General features: G+C 41.5%; 1 protein-coding gene and 1 long non-coding RNA gene across 2 annotated transcripts; one reads left to right on the top strand and one right to left on the bottom strand.

The window, feature by feature from the left end:
• The first annotated feature begins 3,143 nt into the window (after window positions 1-3,143).
• On the top strand, window positions 3,144-19,279 carry osgn1 (oxidative stress induced growth inhibitor 1). Its single transcript, XM_029682677.2, is given in 7 exon segments — window positions 3,144-3,421; window positions 6,593-6,669; window positions 9,610-9,746; window positions 10,189-10,297; window positions 10,300-10,379; window positions 13,023-13,114; window positions 14,974-19,279. Coding segments are annotated over 6 exon segments (1,527 nt in total). The 5' UTR covers window positions 3,144-3,421; window positions 6,593-6,611; the 3' UTR covers window positions 16,025-19,279.
• Window positions 5,004-6,597, bottom strand: LOC135560205 (uncharacterized). The gene is made up of 2 exons (XR_010458781.1): window positions 6,392-6,597; window positions 5,004-5,746 (listed from the first exon to the last, which is right to left on the bottom strand). It is a non-coding gene; the product is annotated as an uncharacterized LOC135560205 (long non-coding RNA).
• Window positions 19,280-20,186: the final 907 nt, after the last annotated feature.

The following is a 20,186-nucleotide window of genomic DNA, read 5'->3' as shown; positions in this document are numbered from 1 at the left end:
AATTAAGGCTGAAGCGTAAATTCATGCCAGGAATAATAAGTGTGAAGTTTTTGATATCCTCCCTTCTGTAATAAGCAGCCAATTGGGTATTTTTCCTTTATTCATGTGTTTAGTAATTATTTTCAAATAAACCAAATTTGCCTTAACACAGTAGGCCTCATTATCTCTAAGGAAACTATCTGGGGTAGACGCTCGAAAATCGCTTCTGCCACTTGTAAATAAAATGTATTTCTGTGTTGCCTCCTAGCTCTCAAATACTGTCTCTACTGTCTCTCACTTTATTAATGGTCACTGCTGTCTGTATTCCTTGGGACGTCCTTACCCTAAACTAACACTAAACTTAACCATTTTACATTTATACTTGATAGCAGTAGGGACATCCCAAGGATCCCTAATAGCAAGGACCCTATGGGAAAGCATATGAACTACTCAGTAAATAATATTGCCTACATGCTTTCGACAATACGTTATCAACAGAAAAAATATTATTTTCAAATAAACCAAATTTGCCTTAACACAGTAGGCCTAAATATTTCCTAACGATATCACTACTTAAATATAGCCTACTTACTCCTCAATTGGATCAAGTACATTTTGGTAATTATTTTCATCGTCTCTAAGGAAACTATCTAGGGCAGACACTCGCAAATCGCTTCTGCTGCTTGTAAAAAAAAAAACAACGAATTAATGTCTGTGAAGCCGCCGAGCTCTCAAATACTGGCTCTCACTCTGTGAACGGTCACTGCTATCCGTATTCCTTGGGTCGTTCTTACCCTAAACTTAACCATTTTACATTTATACTTGATTGAGGTAGGGACATCCCAAGGATCCCGAATAGCACCTAATTAACTCCTCTATATTCGACTGAAAGCCGTGGACACAACTCTTATTGGTTCGACTGAAAGCCGTGGACACAACCCTTATTGGTTCTCTGATGTAGGTTACTGGGAACTGGTAACATCACAGTCTGTGATTGGCTAACAACATTTAGATCTGTATACAGCGAGAAAAGATAACATACCATGCCAGGAGGTGTTGAGGGAAAGACAGATTACGTATAGATTGGACATCATCCTTTCTAGGCCATTAGCGATAACAGGAAATACACAAGTCGTAGGCTACACTGTAGTTCAAGGTGGCTATGTCGGAATGTCTGCTTGCACGGGAAAAATTGTACGTTTCTAACATATATGGTTGAGATTTTTATAATTATTATAAACTATGCACAATATGACTTTCATTAACACGTGACACAGGCGTCACGCAGACGTTAGTAAGGTGTTTGTATCATGTCATGTCAGTCAGACGTGCAATGCTAGGCAACAGCCACACGGTGGTACGGTTGCCTTGGCTTATATATGTCTCTTATCACCCCCCATAGGACACTGTCTAGTCGTGTCTACCAGTGTCCTAGATCGCGGCCCTCGCCTCCCACCTGTGTTATTGGTGCATTACCGCCACCTACTGTGCTGGAGTGCTCCTGCCTGTGTACCGGAGACCTAGCTTAAAAATCTACCAATAGAAGTATATAGAGGGGTTCCTGCATGTGCAAGAATGCCTACATTTATGTTATTTTTTTATCCTTTATTTATCCAGGTTAGGCTCGTTGACATAAATTATATTTTTAAAGAGAGACCTGGTTCAACCAAGAAAGCAGCAGGGGAAACAATGTTTCAGTCATAGACACACCATAAACAACATTTAAACGTAAACACGCATACATTACAATTACAGAAACAAAAGCGTTTTTAGAAACGTGTTGACTATATAAAAGTATTTGGAATGATTATAACAAGAAACACTCGCAAACAAACAAAGTACACAAGACACACAGGGCTCGTTCGACATTGCAGTTGAGTTTAAAGGCAAGTCGAAACTAACTGATCTACAAATCACCTTGCATCCTAAAAACTACTCAATATTATTCGTAGATCAGTCAGTCACAATTTACCCATGACTCATCCCGGTTTTGATGCTCTCGAACACAGCCATGGGTTCAGCTACCTTCAATAGTGAGAGTTGCCGCGTTCACGTGCTAGACTGAACTAGTAAACTCAAACATTTCCGACATGCTAACTGGTTGTAGAGTTTTCTAGTTCCAACTAGGATGTGAACGCGGCAAGTGGCCTCTGCAAGTGTGTGAACGCATGCAGGAAGGCATGCGAATTGCGGGCCCCGAATTGTGGGTAGAAATCACACCGTTCTCCATTTGAGACCATTCCATTTGTCCTTGAGGGAAATCTCCATCCACCCTCGGCACCAGACCATTCAAAACAAACTTGCCCAGTTGCTTGCATGATGTTCAGTGCTATCTGTGATCCTTGGGACGTCCATACCCTAAACCCTAACCCCTAGCATTCAAGATGTAAATTTCAATGGGGTAGGGACGTCCCAAGGATCCCAGATAGCGCGGATTGCATCATTAAGGAGGAAGCCTATAGTAATTTCAAGCATTATCTTCAGATGACCATGACGAGAGAGGCAGGTTGAAGTGGCCAGAGTCAGAGTTGTGCAGGAAGTGTTGTATGTTGAGGCAGTGAAAAAAGTAGAGGATGATGGGTCAAGGGTGAGGGACCCTGAGAGGATCCCAGTGAGTAGAGTTTTACCAGCACAGAGGGATAGGACAATGAGTGATTTATGTTTGAGTAAGGTTGGCTTCGTAGCAATGGTTATCAACTGTACTGCAGAAATGGAATGTAAACTCGCAGGAAATATATGCTGTGGTGGAAGCTGCATAGAAGTATTTGGGTATACAAGATTTTAATTCAGAAGAACTACAGGGTGCGTTGAGGGATGGTGTCCCGTCATCCCAGTATGTTGACATGGTGCAGGAGCAGATAGGGTCAAAGTAGTGGAATGGGGGAGTGGGTTTTTAATGAGTATTGGTGGCAGTTGAAGAGAAGTACCTGGGTATACAATATTTGAATGCAAAAGAGTTAATGGGGTGGTGATTTACATTTTTTATGAAACAGTGATATATAGGTGTAGGGTTAATTGGTGGAATTATTATTATTATTTAGGAACCGGAATAATTAAGATAATTTAATATAGGTAGGCCGTGACTGGTCTCACACTTCAGTACAGTAGGTGGCGGTGTATGCACTTTAAAGTTGGATGCGATCCACCAACCCAATCCCAAAGACGAAGAAGAAGGTGACCATGAGTGGCTGGTGAACACAACGCAAATAGGAATTATAAAATTAGTTCATGCTCTTCCTCCATCGCGGGTTACCGTAACATTGCAGCATTTTACACATGTCGGTGAAAGAGTCACATAGCGAGAATTTGAGGCATATCTTTAGAGATTGCAGTCGGTTGAACCTGCCTGGGGAAGGAATCGAAGGTTTTCAACAAGGGTAGGCGTTTGATAACTAGCAACGTTTAAGGGATATCAGCGGTAGCCTTGTCTTCATAGCTATCGGTAAGTGGAAACATTGTAGTCAATATTTCAACATTTTCGTTCTCCTTATTGGGCCCATTTAACTTTTCTCCGACGTCTTCTAAGGCTTGCTAATGTGTCTGTTGGTAAATAGAGAATTTGACGTGGTTTCAATGTGCCGGTTGCCGATGGAAACCGTAGACTGGAACCCAGCATTGAAGTAGAAATCTAAATCATTTAAACGAGGCTATCAGTCTAGACGTTTTGCGTTAGATTCAGGTTGTGTGTGTAACTTTAATCTATCGACAATTAGGCTACAGTCCAGCTAGGAGGCTACAGTCCAGCTAGAAGGCTACAGTCCGGTTCGAAGGCTGCGTCGGCTGCAGTCAGATGGTCCACTACGAGACTATAATCGGGCTTGGTTGCGGGTACTGTGCACGTCTCGCGTAGCGCATGGACGGAAATTATTGGCTATAATATAGGACCCATGATTCATTCGAACCTAGCGAGCTAATTTGACAAGCATTTTCAGCTAGCATGGCGAATATTGACATGTATTAAATGTATGTTTAACATGGCACATTATTTATAACCATAGCGCATTGACTCGTTCGCAGTTATATCATAACCTCATGTGGTGCTCTGGCAGGATTACATCATTGGTACAGTGAAACAAAGACCGGCAGATGGCGTGATTGAGTCGTTTCATTTTACCGTCCAAAGGGACGCTGTTTATGCAAGGCAAACCCGTTCCTAGATGTGTTCTAAGACGAAATCAACAGTACAAAACCAATGAGCGTGTATGATGAAATCAACTGAAGAAAAAAAACAAATATATGTTTTAGGCAATTGATCTTGTCATCATGACTATGAACTTTTAAACTAACATCACCAGTCTGAGGTAAAAAAGAAAGAAAGTGTAATTCCCCTCAATTGTATGTGGTCCAAAACTTCTGCATGTGTGATGTAGTAACACATATTGTCCACATTATGGAAAGTAGCATAATAATCATGAATTAGATATGGCAAAATAAATCTTAATTTAGGATGATAGTAAATGAAGCAAACTCCCAAGATTTTTTCAATAATCACATTTTCTCTCTAGTTTAAACATTTTGTTACCTTCTTTATGAAACACCATTTTCCACTGCCATGCTATGGTGGCTAATGCTAATTCCTGACATTGAGTACAGCATTCAGACAAAGGGTGAACAGGCTACTGCAACCTGATTGGCTGAACGTGATACGCAACATCCGGAACTAGCATTAGCCACTCTAGGATGGTGATGGAAAATGGTGTTTCATAAAGAATGCATATTTCACCTGCTTTTTTTTTTCTCGCCTTCTCTCCATTAAATCGAGTTAAGGAGGAAAACGTTGCCTTTCCAGCCTGAATATTTTATGTTTCGAACCGGTCCATGGGGGATACGAGTGTATAGCGGGCTTCGTACAGTCCCTTTAGACGTTAAGATGAAACGACCCAACATCGGCATCTGCCGGCCTTTGGGCTACCCCAGGCCTATCATACTAGGCGTAGAAAAAAGGCTGTGGGCTGAGAAAAAGTTGACTGTAAAGTTGACTTGTTTGGTTATGACTGCTTTCTTGAACAATATTTTATAGACAATTGTCTGCCAAGTGAATTTTTAATTTAACCACGAAAAGACTCTTTAGTTGAAACGTTTACAGGAGAGGTGCAGTTTGACAAATTGACCTATTAGTTGTCCCATTTCAGACAAGTTAGCCTTCGCCCCCAGCATGACCTATCTAGACAAAATATGTAGCTGTAACGACTGCAAATGTATGCACGCTTTGATCACTGACATGTCATTCACGGACAAGTACAGACTGACACGTACAGAAAGGCAGGCAGACAGAGACGACAGTAAGTAACATTTAACATTTAAGTCATTTAGCAGACGCTCTTATCCAGAGCGACTTACAAATTGGTGCGTTCACCTTAAGACATCCAGTGGAACAGCCACTTTACAATAGTGCATCTAAATCTTTTAAGGGGGGGGGGGGTGAGAAGGATTACTTTATCCTATCCTAGGTATTCCTGAAAGAGGTGGGGTTTCAGGTGTCTCCGGAAGGTGGTGATTGACTCCGCTGTCCTGGCGTCGTGAGGGAGTTTGTTCCACCATTGGGGGGCCAGAGCAGCGAACAGTTTTGACTGGGCTGCGCGGGAACTGTACTTCCTCAGTGGTAGGGAGGTGAGCAGGCCAGAGGTGGATGAACGCAGTGCCCTTGTTTGGGTGTAGGGCCTGATCAGAGCCATTAGGTACTGAGGTGCCGTTCCCCTCACAGCTCCGTAGGCAAGCACCATGGTCTTGTTGTTGAAGTAATGTGACAACTGAGCACAATGTAATTCTTTGGGATGAATACAAGAAAAAAACATTTGAAATGTCAATATTTATGTTGTGGTCTGACAAAATGTGTTTTTAACATGGACATCTTAACCTATATCTTGGGTAGGCTAATATCTCACTTTAATCCTATATATATATTCTATATATATTCTATATAAGCCTATAAATAATATGGGTTAAAGTATTTAAGTAATATTGCACTGACTGTCACTAGAAAAGGTAAGGCTTGTAACAGTCAAATCTTAGTCAGTCCACATAGTTTCCTTTGCATTGTGAGTCCGGCTCAGCCGGATTGAGATGATATAAAAGCTGCTTGCTGCGCTATCACTTTAAACTTTCTGCCGAGTCACGCTTACATGCAAAGTGAGTTGTATAACCACGCTGCTTGCTGTAAGCCTCTGCAAGGATCCAGTAGGGGTCCCAGAGCTTTCTGGTATGACCTGTCTCTTCCCCCCCATTACTCACTTCACTACTGTACTACTTCTCCCCTTACATGCTTAAAGCTGTCCTCACCCCCTTCCTGGTTAAATTAGATCACTATTGGACCCTTCCCAGCCATTTTAAGTGTTCTCCCTCAACTATTTGAGTTGTGTTTTAGCTGCAGTTTCCGTTCCATATTTAACTTATCTTATCTGTACACGTTCACCTTGACTTGAGGACACGGAGGCTGGTCTCGCCCAGATGGAATTGTTTTGTTTCTTTTCATGTGCAGTTATGGAAACCAGCTTGGCAATGCTGTCGGACAGGGATGTGTCATTGGTGGACTGTGGAAATGTACTGAAGTAGAAGACCAGAGCAGGAATTTAAAGGCTAATGGTTAACGTCCCTTTTTTTTCTCTCCTTGCAGATAAAAGCATACAGTAGCCATGGACCTGCAAAATAAAGATATCCTTCCCAGAGAGATTCTGCCAGTTGTTGTCATCGGTAAGACTGGGGTAACTGTACACATTCAGCTCTGAAAGACTTGACTATAAAACCAGATTTGGTTACAAGTTATTTCTACACACAGTAGGGAATTTGGTCAAAGATCTTCTCAGGGACTAGACTATGAAACTGCTACCGGTATTATAGGGAAGGAAGTAACACTTTGCACAACAGTGTTTCTCTTCTGAGGCAATTTCCAAATTGCATACGGTGGGTGAAAGGATGCATTGTCACCAAAATGTCAAGTGCCCTAGATCCTAGTAGACTTACAAGGCTATCGGGTCGTTCCAAGATATGACACCCACCATCTCAGATTGTTCTAAAATTGTTTCTGTAGTTAGAAACCGTTATGATGATAATTTCTACAACATTATTTTTGTTAAAAGATAATTGGATCTCTGAGAAATTAAAATAATTTATTGCAGAACATGGTATTTTCAGGATGTAGGATGGGACATAAACCTAACAACTTCAATTTGATCTTTTCTATGAACAGTGAGGGGGGGAAACACCATCAAATTCACTGAAAATACATTGCATAGGATGAAAAACAATACAGCTCCATACTATTCATAGATAACTGATACTGTATACTCATTGTTGGGTATGAGGTGTGGCTTAACATTTCTTTGGATTCTTACTCATAGTTAGAAAGAGATGTTTGGATGTTAACTACTATATGTATTGAAAATGATATGTATGAATCATGTAAATTAAAATGGTCAATTTGTTTGCAGTCAATTACCTTAATATGTCAGAGACAAGATTATATTTCAACACAATAATGTCGCAGGAATGCTAATGTTATGTTTCTTACAACAAACAATGTCGGAACAGTCTGAGATGGTGGGTGTCAATCCCCTTTCTTGTGCTTTTTGAGGTGGAACGACCCCATAAGTACCTAGTCTCTTAGAATGAAGGCCCTTGTGTGCTCCCCTTATAAGAAGAACACCTATCTCAAATGACTCGACTTTTTTAGCCTATTCTTAAGCGAGGCATTCTTAAAAGCCAAGTATATTTTTATACAAATACTTTTTTGACTGCTATTCATGATTGATTGTCATATCAGATTTTTACATTCCTGATGAGCCCTCAAACATTCTGTATGTAGGGCTTTTGCGGTGAACATATTACCACCAGTCACGAGCCATTACTGCAGTAAAATTTGACATCACGGTAATCTCTTATGCACTCCGGACATGCTTGGTGGTACCCAACAATGACCATCAGGTCGCTAATGGCCTGGTACTCATGGACCTGTTGTCCCTAACCACACTGACATCAGTGCAAATGCAATCAAAAGTCTCATCAAACACTAATCATCAAAACAGTATCATGCTTTTAAAACTCACCTCACTGTGATTGATCAATTTGAAGAAAAAGTTCAACAACAGGTTTCAAAGCCTAACATAACAAAATGGACAGTGCTTTCTAAGGTTGTGAATAATTCAAAACATCCATATGCATATGAGCGAGAATACGTAGGCCTATAAATGAGCCCAAAAATGAAGGGAAAAAACAATTAAAATAATGATTGTGCTGTTATAAAATGTTGTACAATACATACGTTAAATATTTGTATGTATTTATCAGTTGTCTTTGGTAAATAATACGTATAGCCTATACTCTAAAATTAAACAAATTATTGTAATCATCTTTTGGGTGTGGACTGTTATTATGCATACCGGATGGACTGGTTACCTTATGCAACGTGCCAAACTTTCTATTCATTAGTCTGGGCGAGAACGCCTAGGTGATACTGTTTGTTCATTGATTGTTCAGGTTGTCTAACAGGCATAACAACATGTTCATCATTTATAGACTGACACATTACCTTATAGTTACAGAATCTCACCACCGTATTTCAATCTCCTCCCCTCTCTCCTTCATTCCTTTCTTGATTGTGCAGAGAGGGGCTGTCAACAGTTTAATGCAATATTTTTAGTTGTGATAACATGTTACTGTTGATGCTCCCAAACAACTTTCACTTGTTTTCCCAATTTAAGCACTGGCTAGCTGCAGGAACAGGGTTGGAGGGCCCATGGCACACAGAGTTTGGGTGGAATATCACCTGTCGTGCAGCGAGAGGCTGCATGCTCTTCAAACAGTGGTTGATTCATGGATTGAAATAACCAGAGTAGCCTACCCAGGCTGAATTGAAAATTGAACCAGCAGGAACGCGGCCTCCATTCACTATTTGAGTGCATATGGATGACTCCTTTTTTCCCCTGGCCATTTTATAATGGGCCGTTCTTAACCAAAACTAATTTGACCTATTAGTAAAGACATAATTGAAACTAGTCTGATGGGGAAAATATAATCACTTGATGTTAGAATAGCCTGTGCAGCCTGAGGCAAGGAACAGAGCGCAAACTTTTTTGCTTAAAATAAATAATGGATTTATTGTGATGGATATTAAATTGATTTCGACAATCTTAAATGTAGACGTTCCAAAGGCGTGCATCAGTGGCTTGTATGTGTGAAGGCCTGGAGATACTAAACGTGTTTATGTTAATTGACTGTCTATTATCGTGAGACAAGCAGTCTTTTGCCTGGCAATAACCGGCTGACAAAATTTAATGACAGCCAAAGTCTGTATCAGCCCCCAATTAATGTTAATATATTGCCTTACATAATATTAAGGCACTACATTATTATATATTTTTTACCTTTATTTAGCTAGGCAAAACAAATTCTTATTTTCAATGACGGCCTAGGAACAGTGGGTTAACTGCCTTGTTCAGGGGCAGAACGACAGATTTTTACCTTGTCAGCTAGGGGATTTGATCTTGCAACCTTTTGGTTGCAAGTCCAACGCTCCAACCACTAGGCTACCTGCCGCCCCAGGTAGCCTAGTAGCCTAGCCTACACAAACAAACAAAAACTGTAGTGGTTAAATTTATTCAACTGAACTTGCACCTCTTTCCCTTTCTCTCCTAGGTAACGGCCCCTCGGGCATCTGCCTGTCATATCTGTTGTCAGGTTACACCCCCTACCTGTCTCCAGAGGGCACTCACCCTAACCCCCTACTGCAAGGCAAGCTGGATCAACAGCCTCATTTGTCATTGTTGGAGCTGGTAAGAATGACACCTCGTCTGTCTTCACAATGTCTCTGTGACAACTCGCATTTTACACCTAGCGTGGTGGGTGTTGGTTTACAGTTGCCCGGGGTGGTTGTAGGTGCTAGTTAAAATGTTCTGTAAAATGCTGTCTGTTTGTGTTTACCATTAAGATTTATTGTTTGTTGGTAGTTATGCAACTATTACTACCTGTATGTATGCTCAGTAGAAATCTTTCTGTGGCCCTAAGTAAGGTCTGTATGTAGGCTACAGGAGGTTTTGTAAATAAAGTTGTGTCCATGTTACAAGCTTAGTAAAAAGCTTTATTTGTGTCCTTGATAAAGGGTGGCATTTTGTTTTTCAATGAGCTAGACCCTAAAACAAATTATATAATAGGTAGGTAGGGCTACATACCACAGTCTTTGTACTAAGTTGTTTACGTGTTTGTTTCTGTGTGCAGGACCTGGAGTACCTGTGTGAGGGACTAGAGGGCCGCTCCTCCAACCCTGTGGCTGTGCTGTTTGACTCCCTGCTCCTGCCCGACAGTGACTTTGGGCTGGACCATGCCTCCCCCTGCTTTGGCGCTACGAACCGGAGCGGGCCACCCCACACCTGGTGCTTGGCAAAGGACCTCCAGGAGGAGCCTGGCATGTAAGTGCCCAGTCCATAATAATTGCCCAATACAATGTTGAGCCCCTGGTCCCCACTTTGTGCAGATCTAAAAAGGATTGGTTATTACAAGAATTCCAACTTGTCCTTGTGATGTTGCTCACAACAATCTAATCATTTTCAGATACACACAAGGTTCTTTTTGGAAGGGGCCAGGTGGTGATTTGCAATTGGGTAAAAAAAATGGTTCATAAACACATTCTTTGCTAACATTCAGGATTGGTCTGTCACAGCCTTAAATCTCTGAAGTCTGTCTAAATCTCTGAAGGCCTTAGGTATTTGGTATTTTATTAGGATCCCCATTAGCTGTTGCTGAAGCAGCAGCTACTCTTCCTGGGGTCTATACAAAACATAAAACAGAACATCAATAGACAAGAACAGCAAAAGGACTGAACTACACAAATTTAAAATAAGAACAATAGAACCAAAAAAGGTCCTACGGACAGTTGCATGCATACATAAACTCGCACGCATACATAAACTCAGCAAAAAAAGAAACGTCCTCTCACTGTCAACTGTGTTTATTTTCAGCAAACTTAACACGTGTAAATATTTGTATGAACTTAACAAGATTCAACAACTGATACATGAACTGAACAAGTTCAACAGACATGTGACTAACAGAAATGGAATAAGCATCACCACAAGTGCATAAATAATACAGCTGACAACACGGTTTACAGATGGATATAGTTTGCAACTCAGTTTGTAAGTTCTGGGGGGGGGGCAGTTACTGTATTTATTCAATTGACTTATACTGGTAGAGATGAATGATTTGTTGTTAAGGTGGACTCTGTATCGGCGGTACTCCTGGTTGAGTGGGTGTGTCAGGTCGGTGGCAATTCTCGCTTCTGCCCTTGACTAGAGGTCGACCGATTAATCGTAATGGCCGATTTAATTAGGGCCAATTTCAAGTTTTCATAACAATCGGAAATCTGTATTTTTGGGCGCCGATTTGCCGTTTTTTATTATATTTTTTTATACCTTTTTTATTTAACTAGGCAAGTCAGTTAAGAACAGATTGTTATTTTCAATGACGGCCTAGGAACGGTGGGTTAACTGCCTCGTTCAGGGGCAGAACGACAGATTTTTACCTTGGATACCCCGAGCTGACAATCTTGCAACCTTACAGTTAACTAGTCCAACGCAATAACGACCTGCCTCTCTCTCGTTGCACTCCACAAAGAGACTGCCTGTTACGCGAATGCAGTAAGCCAAGGTAAGTTGCCAGCTGGCATTAAACTTATCTTATAAAAAACAATCAATCATAATCATTAGTTAACTACACATGGTTGATGATATTACTAGATATTATTTAGCGTGTCCTGCGTTGCATGTAATCTGACTAAGCATACAAGTATCTGACTGAGCGGTGGTAGGCAGAAGCAGGCGTGTAAACATTCATTCAAACAGCACTTTCCTGCGTTTTGCCAGCAGCTCTTCGTTGTGCGTCAAACATTGCGCTGTTTATGACTTCAAGCCTATCAACTCCCGAGATGAGGCTGGTGTAACCGAAGTGAACTGGCTAGCTAGTCAGCGGGCTGTAATAGCGTTTCAAACGTCACTCGCTCTGAGCCTTGGGGTGGTTGTTTCCCTTGCTCTGCATGGTTAATGCTGCTTCGAGGGTGGCTGTTGTTGTGTTGCTGGTTCGAGCCCAGAGAGGAGCGAGGAGAGGGACGGAAGCTATACTGTTACACTGGCAATACTAAAGTGCCTATAAGAACATCTAATAGTCAGTTAATGAAATCCAAATGGTATAGAGAGAAATGCTCCTATAATTCCTATAATAACTACAACCTAAAACTTCTTACCTGGGAATATTGAAGACTCATGTTAAAACGAACCACCAGCTTTCATATGTTCTCATGTTCTGAGCAAGGAACTGAAACGTTAGCTTTCTTACATAGCACATATTGCACTTTTACTTTCATCTCCAACACTTTGTTTTTGCATTATTTAAACCAAATTGAACATGTTTCATTATTTACTTGAGGATAAATTGATTTTATTGATGTATTATATTAAGTTAAAATAAGTATTGTTGTAATTGTCATTATTACAAATAAATAAATAAAAAATCGGCCGATTTAATTGGTATCATCTTTTTTGGTCCTCCAATAATCGGTATCGGCGTTGAAAAATCATAATCGGTCGACCTCTACCCTTGACACTCTCTCAAGAACAGCACTTCCATGTTCTTGACATGAACTCCACTGATTTTGATTGACAGCTTTACTATTTTTGTAATTGTTTTTTTGTTTGAGATGGATAGTTATAGTCAATCTCTTGGTAAATTCCTTACATAGTATACTTAGTGAAAATTGTTGTTTTATATGTCATGGCTAACTAATGGCATGTAGCTCGTAAAACCACCTGTAGTTTGCATACCTGCAAATACATTGACATGTAAAACAGCAAGGGACAAATGCTGACCATTGCTTTCTGGGATAAAGGTGGGTGGGTGAAATATGCATCTGATGACCATTGACCAGAACACTTTGGGCCCTGGACAAAAGTAACACCATTTATAGGAAATAGGATGCCATTTGGGACACAAAGGTTTGCATATGTGGCTTTCAGCCTTGTGGTTAATGGTGCTGGTGTTTTGTGTGTTTGTCTCCTTAGGCGATGGAAGGCTCCATGCTCACTCTCAGCCTGGCTAACTGGATGGAACTGCCCGGCCTGAAGCTTAAGGAGTGGATGAGAGAAAAGCGCAGGTGGGTCCTCCTGACAAGCTACAGCACCATTAAGGAAAACATTGACAAAATTAACTTTTCTTTTGGTATTTTGTTCATTCATCCACAGAAGTAAAGATTCACTTGCCACATCATGGTGATGATGTGTTTTGCGGCAGGTGACACTTTCCTTTTTTTAAGTCCAATATCTTGAATCCTGACATGCTAAATATTTTGGGACTGTATTACACTGAACAAAAATCAAACCATTTCAAAGTGTTACAATTCAAATAAGGAAATAATTTTATTGAAATTAATTAATTTGCCCCTACTCTATGAATTTCACATGACGGATACAGATATATCTGTTGGTCACAGATACCTTGAGGTAGGGGCGTGGATCAGAACCAGTCAGCCTCGTACAGCGTGACATCTCCTTTCCATAGAGTTGATCAGGCTGTTGATTGTAGCCTGTGAAATTTTGTCCCACTCTTCTTCAATGGCTGTGCGACGGAATCCTGTACCGATCCTTTTGCCATGGGGCCGTGCTCATGCTGAAACATTAGTTGATGGCAGCGGATGAATAGCACAACAATGGGCCTCAGGATCTTGTCACGTTATCTATGTGCATTTAAATTGTCATCAATAGAATGCAGTTTTGTTCGTTGTCCGTAGCTTATGCCTGCCCATATCATAACTGCACCGCCACCATGGAGCACTCTGTTCACAACAGCAAACCACTCGTCCACACAACGGCATACACGCTGTCTGCCATCTGCCTGGTACAGTTCAAACCGGGATTCATCCGTGAAGGGCACTCATCTCCAGCGTGCCAGTGGCCATTGAAGGTGAGCATTTGCCCACTGAAGTCGGTTACAGCGCAGAACTGCAGTCAGGTCAAGACCCTGGTGAGGACAATGAGCACCCAGATGAGCTTTCCTGAGACTGTTACTGACAGTTTGTGCAAAAATTCTTAGGTTATGCAAATCCACAGTTTCATCAGTTATCCGGATGGCTGGTCTCAGACGATCCCGCAGTGTGAAGAAACCGGATGTGGAGGTCCTGGTCTGGCATGGTTACACATGGTCTGCAGTTGTGAGGCCAGTTGGATGAACTGCCAAATTTTCTACAACGAAGTTGAAGGCATCTTATGATAGAAATTATCTGTCAACGCCTCCGGTGGACATTACTCCAGTCAGCATTCCAATTGCACGCTCCCTCAATTTAAGACATCTGTGACACAACTGCACATTTTAGAGTGACCTTTTATTGTCCCCAGCACAAGGTGAACCTATGTAATGAGCATGTTTATCAGCTTCTTGATATGCCACACCTGTCAGATGGATGGATTATTTTAGCAAAGGAGAAATGCTCACTAACAGGGATGTGAACAAATTTTTGCACAAAATTTGAGAGAAATGAGCTTTTTGTGCATTTGAAAAATTTCTGGGATCTTTTATTTTAGCTCATGAAACATGGGACCAACACTTTACATGTTGCGTTTTATATTGTTGTTCAGAGTAACAGTGGACTAATAAAAAATAACTAAATACAGTTTTTGGTGTGAATTTTTCCTTTAAGTGGCCACAGTCGAATCAGCCATTCCAGATTGACCTTATCACTGTTACTGAATCGGAGTGTTCACTTAAGGGAAATATTCTTGTTTGCATGTATTTTTTTCTGTGTTGAGCCGCTTAGGAACTAGGATTAGCTACCAGTATTAATGCCTTAGGTTTAGTGAAAATAGAGGCAAAACAAATGTGGTTTTGTGTCAAAGACAAGTGGCTGGTGAGTGAGGCTGTTTTTTTGTTTTCATTCAGGTTTTGTCCCCAAGGACCTTTTTTTTTTGTGTGTATTTTAAACACTGGTGTCTGACCCTCATACTTAAATCTTTGTTTCAGGAACGTCCGTAACGACAGGGCCACCCCCGCCGAAATTGCCTCCTACTACCAGCACTATGTCAACCAGATGGGCTTGGAGGACAGCTTCGCCTGCGGCACCACCGTCACCTCCATACAGAGGGTGAACTGCGAGGGGGCCAGCAGCCGTTCCTTTTGGAAAGTCCAGGGGACCCAGAAGAGGGAGGCTGACGAGCTGGGGGAAGGAAGTCTGTCAGAGGTCCCCTTTATAGTATGCGCAGACTCCGTGGTTCTGGCCACGGGCACCCATGACATCCCGGCCCGTCTGGGTGTGGAAGGTGAGGGTCTCCCCTTCGTGTGCCACAGCTTCTGGGAGCTGGAGGCAGCAATCTCCAGAGGCCAGCTGGACCACACCTCAGACCCGGTACTGGTGGTGGGAGCCGGGCTGACAGCGGCCGACGCTGTCCTGGCAGCTCACCACCTCAACACGCCTGTGTACCACGCCTTCCGGCGCTCGGTCACCGACCCAGGCCTCATCTTCAACCAGCTTCCCAAGCTCCTCTACCCTGAGTACCACAAGGTGCACCAGATGATGACACAGCAGCAGCAGCATGGCCAAGACATCCCCAGCTCTGGGGGAATGGGCACCCTGGTGGACCAACAGGAAAACAACACCGCCTCCATGTCCACTGGCTCCTACCCAGGCTACGTCAGTCTGCCCAAACACCGGGTGGTGGCCTTCAAGCCTGACAGGAAGTGCGTGCTGGAGGGGGAGGACGGATGTCGCACCGTGCTGCAGGTCTCCATGGCCCTGGTGCTGATTGGCGCCCACCCCAACCTGTCCTTCCTCCCTGAGAACGGACGGCCCCTCGGCCTCAACCCCCAGGAGCCAATCACGTGCCGGCGGAACCCCCTGGAAGTTGACCCATACACGTACGAGTCTGTGTCAGAGGGGGGGCTGTACGCCATGGGGCCTCTAGTTGGGGAGAACTTTGTCCGCTTCCTCAAGGGGGGAGCTTTAGCCATCGCTAGCGACCTCGCCAAGAAGCAGCGGGCCAAGGAGGAGAATCTCACCACCCTGCGTGTGTCCTAGACTCCTAGGGGTTAAGGGTTGCGACAGGAGTAAACTGCTCCTAAGGCCTGTATTATTATTATTATGTAGGCTGGGCTGGTCAGCTCAGGCTAAAAGACTGAAGCGCAATCTGTGACAATACGACCTGCACCAGTCCCAATATTCCTCAAAGGACATTGCCACTCTCTCTGGCTCCGCTGAGAGATTAATTTAATATTTTTACCAGGGCAGGAGATTAGGCCGGGTTGATGTGTAGCTAATCATATGGTGCAAGGGTAGAATCCAATGAGTATAGAGTACCACAGTATGAGTCATAATACCCATAGAACATAGCGGTCAAACAGGCGAATGGTTCCAATAGTTTTTACACCATTTTTCCCATAGGGGATGAACTATAAATGCCATTATTATCTGGATGAGACTGCTGACTCGAGGCAAAGGTAAGAATATCTGTATGAACTATGTTAGCTAAATGTATTTAAATGGACAATTCTGTGATCTGGCTTGTGTAATTTTAAATTGACACAATACCTCTTAGCAAAGGTGTCAGAGATTTGTAGTTTTGCAGGGATTTGTAGTTTTGCATGATGTCTGCTTTGATGTGAATTAGCATTTTCAAATCAGTAAATAGGACCTAATATATTGATAAAAGTCACCTTGTCCTAGAGAGATTTACATGGTTATCCAAGCGTCATGCCAGGGTAAGCCTACACGAAACACGGCACTTATTTTAAGTGTTTCTAAAATCCCCCATGGGAAGAATGTATGGTGGAAAAACAGTTGGAGCCATTTCCCTGTTTGACCACTAGATTTTATGGGTATTATGACACCTCCACTGTGGGGCGCTATTTGGTTCCTCATCAAGTATGCTAGCCCTATACTACATATGTAGTTTGAGTTAGCAAGGTAACTCTGAGTTCAACTTGGGATAACCAGTACCATGAAAGTGGCTCACCTTTTAGCCAGGTAAATGTTCTATGGCCACGAATCCTTCAGAACTAACCTGCTCCAGGGCAGGTTAACTCGGGTCTAACTACATTTATCCTGAATTAAGTGTCTTAGCCACGAGTTGAGGACCAATAAAGTCAGATTCCCTCACTCTCCCCAAGATTGCGTCATCATCCACTTAATTTGAGGAAGATGACTGATTTTAAATATTTATTCATCAATTGTTTTTGTTAAAATAGTAATTTTAAAATACCTATCACATTACACATTAAGTAATGACAAATGCATTTGAAACTTCATGCACAGTAAAACCTTTTTTGACTTAATTCAATTATTTTATTGGTGGGAGTGTGGAATAAAGGTGCTCGTGCATTGATATCCACAGCAAAGTAATAAAATAAAGATGGCACTCCTAAAAGTCTATTTCACACAACAGCCTGCTGAATTTACTTAACGTTTTGGCACAAATTAAAATGGCACTGACTTGCCCATGGATTGATGTTTCTGCATTGTCTCAATGAAGAGTTCATGGTTCAACTAGCCACGAGCAACATGCAGTTATAAGCCTGCTAGAGTTCGCGGCAGGCGGAACAGCAATATCCAACGTCGTAGTACGGATGAAGCCTGAGCTGAAATGGGAAAACCCTGTGTAGCTATAGGTTGCTTTGTTGTATACCCTCTTGTTAATGTTTGAAAACTCAAACGCCAACGTAACTTCTCAGCTAAATCTTTGAGGTGAGCTCTTTTGTTGCATTGGTTTTCCATTGTAAATCCATTTTGAAAGTGTAGAAACACATTACATTTACCATGCCATGACGTTTGATGGATTCTCTGAAATGAGAATGGTATCGTATTAATTTAATTTTTACGGACCTGTATGTTTGCCTTTCTTCAATATCCAATGAAAAATGAAGTATCTTTGTACGATAATGATCCCTATGTCAGCAACTGTCTATATTAGCATCTTTCACAAACAAGATAACTCGGGCTTGCCAAGCGGGGTTTTTTGTTTCATTCCTGGTAGTTTTTCAATCTTCTGTTTTATTCTATTTTTTTTAACCAGAAGATACGTTTAAGGGGCTATTCTCTTGATTTATTTGCAGTAAACACTTAAAGGTAATGTTTGAATTAAGAATTAGTGTCAGTTTATCACCATGATCATGCTCAATTTGAGACTAGGCTAATTAGGAAATCTATGTTTAAGGCCCATGTGCATTCTCACCAATCTGGGGTGACTTTCCTGAAAGCTTTGTAGCCAATGTTGTATTTTAATTATCTTGACAGCCCAGACACCGCTCTTAATTCGTTCACATACAGATTGACTACTAAATGTTGCTACTTTCTCACTGATATGGGTCTGGGTGGTTGAGACTGTACTGTCAGCTATTAAGCTTCAGGGAAACACTTATTTTTATCATCCAGAGAGAATTGTCATTTTGTGCTATCGGTTTTCTCTTGTACATGTTTGTCCAGATGGTGCCTTGGCCAAAAGCTTCTGTTACTGCCCCAGCAGCATTTGATCTCGAGCCAGTGCCTTAAGACACATTGCCATTACCAAACTGGAAATGTATAAACTTATCATACAACCACTAGGTGGCCACATCAAATATTATATTATTCCACAGGTGTACAAAAAGTGTATTGAAGGCCTATAATGCTCTTGTAAAGTTGTGGGGCCATGTATTAAGACATCCTTTAAGAGACAATATTCATATGTCAACCAGAAACAGTTTAAACATGTCTAATTGAATCTAGTTGAGAAACTAGTTACAAATACATTCAAAGCAGTGCACTATTGACAGTCTCTTTAAAGGCAGCTCTATGAGTGTCATGAAAAAATACAACATAGTTGGTTTCATATGGCTCCTTAGCACTTGCTACACAAGGCAGTAAGACCAATGACCCACTGGTCTTTTCCATGCCAGATGTTTGTCCGATCTTACATTTTAAACCGTTACACAATGTTAAGTACTTCTTAAAAATAAATGTAAAATACACTTTTTTTTCTTCATTCATTCATGGTCTCAGACAATCATTTTGAAATCCGCAGAACCCTGACCGATCAATAGAAAAGAGACCCGATGCAATATTTTCAGAGAATCTAATATTGTTTTTGTTCACATTTGCTATAAATTGTTCTTCACCACTGTAACCAAATTCTGAGAGTTGTGGATCATTGGTTGTTTATTTTTGGGAAAATGTTCATTCAAAAATGTTGATAGGTGGCTATCATGATTTCACTTGAGTGTTTTCCATGTTGATATACATGCACTACAAATGCAGGATTTTCTATGGATCCTTTGTATTAAATATACTATTTTCAACAAACTTTTTTTTCCCTGGTTACTATGCCACTAGCACTGAATGAATTAATGCATTATTTTTATTGGGCAGATATTAAATACATAAAGTTGCCTCATTCATTGAGTACGACAATGCATACATACATTGATGATAAGAGCACAAAGTATTGACTTATTTCCATGTCCTATCATGTGTGTAGTGAGAATGGACAGCTTGGGCAAGATTGGCTTTGTATTTTGCACTTCACATTACACTCAGTGTAAGAAATGTCTATTTCCCTCACTTGATCCACCAGATGGCAGGCTATTCTAACCATTCAGTTTGCACTAACCCTATCTGGGTTCATGGGAAGTCCATATTCTAACCATAACTCTTACCACAACCTTTTTAAATGTCTACTTCAATGGGGGGATGTCCCAAGGATTCCATTTATACTTTGCCATTCAGTTAGCAACCGGTTTGCATACCATGTGGAATGCAGTCCTACTGATGATACTTATGTATTATAATGTGAACTTCTCAGTGGCTATTTTCCTTTTCATACCCCAGAAACTCAGCTGTTGAAGGTAGACTCTGCGATATGACATAGATGCAGAAAGTAAACGGTATAGTGGGTAGACAACAACTAAGAACGTTGAAGTGCAACGCTCAACTTTTCTGCTGTTTTGGTTCCCTGGCTACCAGCGTGAATCAAAGTTGTGCATCTCGGTCATCTCCATCTGCGGTGCTGCTTGTTGCAACTTAATTTAGCTGAGGCTACCTTTAAAAGATGCACTACAGGATCTTAACCACAACAATCTTAAGCACAATGAATTGGATTGTTAACCTATCATACAAATTGCATCAGAAAATATTTATATATACAGTACCAGTTAAATGTTTGGACACACCTACTCATTCCTTACACAGCCTGGAGGTGTGTTTTGGGTCA

The sequence above is a fragment of the Oncorhynchus nerka genome, linkage group LG15 (assembly GCF_034236695.1).
Source record: "Oncorhynchus nerka isolate Pitt River linkage group LG15, Oner_Uvic_2.0, whole genome shotgun sequence".
NCBI classification, from domain to species: Eukaryota; Metazoa; Chordata; class Actinopteri; order Salmoniformes; family Salmonidae; genus Oncorhynchus; species Oncorhynchus nerka.
The sequence above is the reverse complement of the archived record's forward strand: the minus strand, read 5'-3'. Positions and strand labels throughout refer to the sequence as shown.